This window comes from Gopherus flavomarginatus, chromosome 1, assembly GCF_025201925.1.
Source record: "Gopherus flavomarginatus isolate rGopFla2 chromosome 1, rGopFla2.mat.asm, whole genome shotgun sequence".
Taxonomy (NCBI): Eukaryota; Metazoa; Chordata; order Testudines; family Testudinidae; genus Gopherus; species Gopherus flavomarginatus.
Window position 1 is genome coordinate 315,715,102 of NC_066617.1, and position 7,354 is coordinate 315,722,455.

Here is a 7,354-nt window from a genome sequence, read left to right on the forward strand (position 1 = left end):
GTACCTTCTTAGGAGCACCTCTGTAGTATTTTTTTTCAGTGTTCACTGGAGGTCTCAATGAACACAGATGTCCGTAATGGGTGTAACCTAGTGCTGATGTGCTAGGATTTATGCTCATAATTTCCCCCCTGGATTAGAGAGTAGTCCATGTCCTGTTTGTTCACAAATGCTGCTGTTCAAAGATATTACACACCTATAGGAATGAGTGTAAATGTTTTAAATTCCCATCACCTAGTTAAGGTTTGGTCAGCATCTGGCTATTCAAATAAATGGTTGAGGAATTTTTATTTTTATTTTTCTTGTAACCTATGAAAAGAATTAATTGCACAAATCTCCACCTGCAAAGAACCCTTGATGCTGTCTCCCACAACAAAACAGTTTCCATAAGAAAGCAGAGTACAGGATCTGCTTGACTTTCCTAGCACACAGTGGGAGAACTGTCTCACAACACAACGTGTTCATGCTGATGCTCTTATTGCTGTTATTTCTAAGGCCCTTTCAAGGCTGCCTTGTCCACATCCTCTCATTGGTGCCACTGCATGCTCTCGGGTCATGGGAGTGATGATGGCACGCACTAAATTCTCTGATGCAAAGATGAGGAAAGTCCGTTTTGCTGCCCTGAAATTGGAACTCCTGGTGCAAAAATTCACCAAAGATGAATAGAACTGCTTTGTAGCACTAGAGTCAGGATAGAAATTACTGTACCAGGCAATGCTGGAATCAATGCTTCCAATAACAACACTGGAAAACACTTGCCAAGTTGGAGCTTCCTCCCCACCCAATGATAAAGCAGTGTTAGGCACCGTGAACTCAGTGCGCTGCGTTCCAATGTCACTGCAAACCTGGAATAGCCATGGCTCACAATACAAACAGCATAAAGAACCTTCAGTGAACGTGCATTGTTATGTACCTGCTGCAGTGTTGGGCAGGCCAGAGCTTATCAAGAGAAGTAAATGTTGCACATTCTATCTTTCCATATAGCTGTCTTCCAACTGGGGCTAGTCCTTCGTACATGATTTTGGTTTAAATTTTAAAGTGCTGAATGCCCCTTCCACAGCTTTGGGTAGATAAATCGGATATCTTTCCAATCTCTTTCTGGAGCCAGTTGTTCGTCTCTGGCTGTTTCTTTTAGACTGGCTTGCTGCCTCTGCTATTTGCAAGGCATCTTGGGAGCGACTCTGAGGGGCACGGAGAATCCAGTTTGAATGTAAACTGTGCTGACGAGTGCTGGTAGCAACTGAAAGATAGAAGATAGTTCTAGTTAATAACAGCTTCCCAATGAATGTTGATGTTCAGCTAGTAATTGACAAAGCAGGGTGTTAATTAGGTCCTCTCTAGAAGTAATGCTGAGTAACACAGTAAAGGTTCCATAATGGCTTCTACTTCAGGAATTTCTGAATTTCACTTTCTGACTAAAATTTTCTGTACTTTATCTCTAGCTTATAGGTAGAGCTGGCAAGATCTTTCAACCAAAACTTTTCTTAGTGAAAAATGCAGATTTGGGTTGACTGAAACATTTTGTGAATGTGTGTTAATTTCAGCAAATGGTTGTAGTGGGGGAGGAGGGTGGAACCTCTCAAATTTCCCCAAAAGTCAATGTTTCACTTCAACCTCTTCGAAACAAAACATTTAACTTGATTCCAAATGAATTTTGGTTTCAAAATTGCCTTTAGCTTTATTTAAAAAAACTGCGGAGGCAGGAGGGAGAAGCTTGAAATCTAAACAAAGCATTTCTTGTCAGAGCAAACAAGATGTTTCATTCAACCAAAAACTACTTGTTTTCTGACTTTTCAATTAATCAGATTTTTTTTAAAAAAAATCATTTTTGGATCAACCTGAAACAATTTTATTGATTGAATTGTCAGCAATGCAAAAAAAAAATCCATTATTTGCATAGTAATGCCTGTAGATGAGTTTTTGGTTTGTAAAGTTGACTAAAATCAGCCAACCTTTTCTGAATGAAGAAAGAGATCAATCTATATAGAAAGCTATCTTTCAGTCATCGATAGATATAATAGGAACATTATATAAGGACTATTCTGATATTTTTAACAACTCTGTAAACAAGACTACCCGTTGTAGAAATTGGAAAACATATGGATCATAAAAATGTCACCCTCCCTTTATGCCTCCACCTCTCTTCCCTTAGTAATTGTATTTTAGATGCTCTGTATAAACTTCACCATCAAAGTCAACATCTGCGTTTGGGAGATCTGTCACAGGAACTTTCTGCCATCTCTCTGCATCCAGATCTGCAATCACTGAGTCCAAGAAAGCTATTGCCTCTCTTACATCTGGATTGGACTGTGGGACTCTTTTCTCCATTGATATCTGTTGAACAGATATGTAAGAAATAAGTACATTGAGAATAATATAGAACTACTTTTTAATACAAGAACTGTGCAAAGCAGAGTTGCATCTGGATCCAAATAGCCCAAAATTTGATCATTTTATTTGGGCCCATCTCATAGTTCATACCAAGTTAAGAAAATGATCCAAAAATAATACCTAGTGTTTATATTGCTCTTTTCATCAGTAGATCTCAGAGTGCTTAGACAAGAAGTCAGTATCATTATCCCCAATTTACAGATGGGGAACTGAGTCTCAGAGAAGGAAAGTGACTTGCCCAAAACCCAGCATGCTGGTGGTAGAGCCAGCAATAAAACCCATATCTCCTGAATGCCAGGCCTGGGCACTACCCATTAGGAGAGTCTGCCTCTGAAACAAGTTGAACCTCTTGGAAATAATGGGCCAGATTTTCAAATGCTCATCGCCTGCCCTCCGGCCCAACAGCTGGGGACAGATTTTAAAAAATGCTTGTCAGCCAACACCTACTGTCCTGTGCTGCAGGGGTAGAGTTTCAAACACTGCTCAGCATTCAACATGGTGAGCTCTTCTGAAAATCTGCCCACTATGTGAGAACTGAGGTCTTTGTGCTTAAAGTTTATTGAAGGAGGCATCTGTGCCACTAAAAAGGGGGCAATTTGATAGTGTGGTGATAACCCCAAAGGAAAACCAGTAGGGTTTAAAAATAAAAACTCTCTTCAATAAACAGCTCTCTGTGTAAAAACTGAAACAGTTATGACAATGTGGTAACACTTTTTGGAGTTTCTATGTACTGCTGTGTCTGTATAGGCAAAACTCCCATTGACTCTCCTGGGAGTTCTGCCCAAGTAAGAACTGCCTGTGTTCTCACTCAGTTTAAGGCCAGACTGTGCTATTGAGAGCAGTGTGTCCCTACCACACTACCTCCCTGATTCTCCCTTATATCTTTGAAGGATGCAGCTCTCTGCTCTATGGGCTGGTGAGGGGATGAATAAAGCTTGACGTAGCTTCTTTGCTTCCGTAACCTCTTTGGAGTGATTTGCATGGATAGGAGTGCTAAGAGGCAGCAGCCACTTCACACTTACTGACTGTAGTGACTGCTAGTACATCTGGCCCTTAGTGGTTAAAACACAGTTTAAATAAAACTTCTTGTCAATATCATCTGAGACACAAAGGTCAGATACCATTCAGTACCCAGGCTTTGGTTCAGCCTGTTATAGAGACAGACATTCAGATCCAGATCCAAACCTCTGCAGTGTTTGATGAGTGCATTTCTACTAATTCTTCATCACGTAGAGAAAGAGAAATGAATTTTCACTGAAGGTAATGTTAATGCGAGCAGATAATGATGTACAAAACAATACATCCCTGTGTTTAAAAAGAAACTTGTGATCACTAAATAAAAGTACCATTTAGAAAGCAGCCAAATAACCTGTGGTATTCTGGATTACTTCTCGAGTCCTTCAGAACCCCTTTCTTCAAAGCTAGTGTTATGGTGCAGTGACCGACCCTCTTGAGTTGGTGAGAATGACTCGCTGTACAGCGTATCCTGCTGATGTCATACGTTATCCATGTACGAGCGGGAGGCTGGTAGAGTTAACATTCCAGCAGGAATCACGTCTGGTCACACATGCATCTGAGGAAGTGGGTATTCACCCACGAAAGCTCATGCTCCAAAATGTCTGTTAGTCTGTAAGGTGCCACAGGACTCTTTGCTGCTTTTACAGATCCAGACTAACACGGCTACCCCTCTGATACGTGACATAAGAGCTAGTCAGCTACAATCAGATGACATAATACTCCAGGCCTTGGCAAATGAGAGCTCTGTTTGTTTGTTAAACCAGAGTTCCTTTTTTTTTAAAGAGGAATTTTCAATTGTACATAGCACTATACCACCACTCAGGAAATGGAAGGAGTCTATGTAGACCCTGTCTGTAAGGTCTGTTCCACAGTACCTACTGTAGCCAGTGTTTTGCATCCTTTACCACTGTTTGTTTTCTTTCCACTCTGTTGACTTGGCCAAATTCTGCTCTCAGATCCAGAATTCCACCACTGATGGCAATGGAGTTAGTGACCCCAGTGACTGTCAATCCCCCATGAACCAAAAGGGAACCAACCCCAACTAATTATAGGCAGGGTGTGTCATAAATTCCCATGCTACACTCCTAGATCTCAGTATGTCTGTTTTGGATCTTTCCCTCTCCTTGATTCTTCATCTCTTTACAAATGTCTCTGTCTCCCCTTGCCAATACATCTTAATTCTTCTTCCACTCCTTTACTTACTGAGCATCAGTGTACCAAATACGATACAGAGGTAGGTCCTGATCCAAAGCCCACTGAAGTCATGTGAAAACTGCCATTGATCTGAGTGGGCATTGGATCAGGCCCATAGAGCATTAGAAAATATGGTCTCTGGTGCCAGAAATGTTTGGGCTTCATTCAGCCCCCACTGGCACAATTTGCACCCCCCATACACTAGCAGAAGCTACTATATCCAAAGGTGAATTTGTCCTTGTGGGAGGGTAGGCAGTGTTTGCACCAGGGTTCTCCTTCAGGGCTTCTGCCATGGGCAGTTGACTTCAAAGTGTGGTCAATGCCCTCCTGATAGAGAGTCTCAGAGGATGCAATGAGTCAGCCCCTATGTCCCCTCCCCACACCATCTACCCCGCTAGCACCCATTGTGGGCTCTGCACAGGCCAGCTGTGGCTCTGTTGTCAAAGGAGTGATTGTGGCCACTTTGCATGAGCACAATATTTCGGCAGGTAGCCTTTCCACTGCTGGAAGCTCGATATCTTAGCTGAATCACGCTGGGCTGAATGAGCCTAATTTCTGAGCAGATGCAAAGAAAACAGTTCAGATACATGAGATACAAAACTGCAACTGAAATGAAAGGCTGCATTCGATTTTGCAACTGTATGATTCTTTATTCTATAAAGTGGTTGGGAGATAGCCTGTATGAAAGGTGCTGCTTCAAAGTTCTGAGCGTAATGACAGTAAAGTGGGAAATTTTGTTTTCTGTTTCTAAAGCAACTGCCAGTGTATTAGTTAGCAGTAGCTTTCTAGCGAATGGAGCATTGAGAACTAATATTTGCCATGTCCCCATGGCTGGCAATGGAACTTGTAGTGACAACAAAACTAGTGCTGCTCATGACATTGTACTTGTGCTCAGTGAAAATCATGGTTGTTCAATATAAGAATGTACTCTATGTAAATAATTTCTAAGTGCAAAGCCTACTTATCTCAGTGGGTTATTGAGCTCTCCAATCAGTAACAGCTATAAACAGCCAAGGTGGAGAACTATGAGGTGCCATCTGATGTGATAGCCTCGAACACAATTATCTTTTTATGGATGCATTTTCCAGACTTCATACACACCCACCTCTTTCTCGCTCTCATGCACATTTTCCCCAAAACATTCAGATAAATCTTGACTCACGTATACTCCACATCACTCCAAAAGTGTATTTACAGGTTCTATGTATTCTCATCTCCCCCCATTTCAGGATTCTCTACCTATTGAGGTACTTCCATGCCCATATCACTGAACTGTCTGAGTGCCTTCTAAGCATTCATTGTTTATTGTCCTCACAACACTCCTGTGCAGAAGAGAAGTATTAATATCCCCTTTTTACATATGGGGAATGGAGGCACAATGAAGTCACTTGCCTACGATCACGCAGAAGGTCTGTGGCAGAGTTGGGAAGAAACAAAACCTGTCACCATTTTAATATTAAAGCATCCCAGCTGTCCTCCAGAAAAGGCTGTTGTCCACCCCTACCTCTAAAAGTGATGAAATATAACCAGATCCCCCCCTTCTTCCTTGCTCTTGGTGGAGGGCTATAATTGGTGGCACTTAATAATAACACAGATGATAACTTCAGACTAAGAAATAACCCACCTAATTGATCTGATAAGCCACCAGGATCTTAGAGGCAGCAGCAGTCAGCTGCTCCTTTACAGAATGTTCTGTTATCAGGTCAAATCTAGATCCTAAAGGATCCCGCATAATCATCAAATTATGGTTGATACCTGTTCAACCTTAATTCTTATATTTGCATCCAGGATGCACAGAATCAAATTTAATTCAGCCGGTACTACCCAATCTTTACTCACTATTGTGTGACTGCTTGTACACATTAAATTATTCTCTATTTCAAATGGTGGCACAATCAGAGCGGACTTACAAGTGGACATGATCTTGAATAAAGATCATTGACACAGAAAAGCAACAGAGGTTATGCAACTACATGTTATGCAGTTAAGGCAAATGGTAGGTAACCACATGGCAAGAATATTTTCTTGTGCTTAGATACAATAGCCCTTACCTTAGAGGAGTGCCTGGTGGGAAGTGGGTGTAGTGGCTTTTTCCCCGTTTTGGAGGATTTTGTTGACTCCGGAGAAATTTCTGATGTCATGTTCACGGATTTTATGTCATTGATGCTGTCAAGGTATTTTTTTCTCAAAGCTAATAGATCCTGCAAGTACTGCAAGCAATGCTGAGTCTTGGAATACATCCAGGCCCTGTCTTCCTCTTTCTGCTGGAAGTATGCACATGATTCTATACTGGTGGTACTTTTGCATTTTTTCAAGGATTCATTGAGTCTCTGCTGCTCACCTCCAAGAGTGTACACAGAAGTGCTGCGGATCAGCCTTACAGCAGAGCCTGTGCCATCATAGCAAGGGATATCATCAGCCATACTCCTCCTATGGGAGTTGGGGTGAAAAATTGATTGGATCTTTCTGAACATAATGTGCCACTATCTTCACCCTGTACCTTGTCTCCTTCAGCCTCTTGATTTTAAGGCAAAATTAGCTAGTCAGTACCCAAGTCTCTTGTTAGCTGAAAGGCAGATTTGCCAGATGCTCACTGGAACCAGGCTAAAAGTTTATTGATGCTTCAGCTGCTTGCAATATAATTTTTTGTTAAAGATCACAGCAAAATGTTTTCGGTTACATCTGCAGCACTTAAACAGCTTTGCTTTTCTCTCTGAGTAAAGTGTAGTACAGTAGGTCAAATGCCTTCCTCTCA

General features: G+C 41.6%; 1 protein-coding gene across 1 annotated transcript; it reads right to left on the reverse strand.

Moving 5' to 3' along the window:
* Positions 1 to 998: 998 nt before the first annotated feature.
* Positions 999 to 7,073, reverse strand: C1H13orf42 (chromosome 1 C13orf42 homolog). Its single transcript, XM_050937845.1, has 3 exons — positions 6,651 to 7,073; positions 2,184 to 2,379; positions 999 to 1,237 (listed from the first exon to the last, which is right to left on the reverse strand). Exons 1-3 carry the CDS (start codon positions 7,071 to 7,073, stop codon positions 999 to 1,001), a joined length of 858 nt encoding a protein of 285 aa, XP_050793802.1.
* Between the last annotated feature and the right edge of the window lie 281 nt (positions 7,074 to 7,354).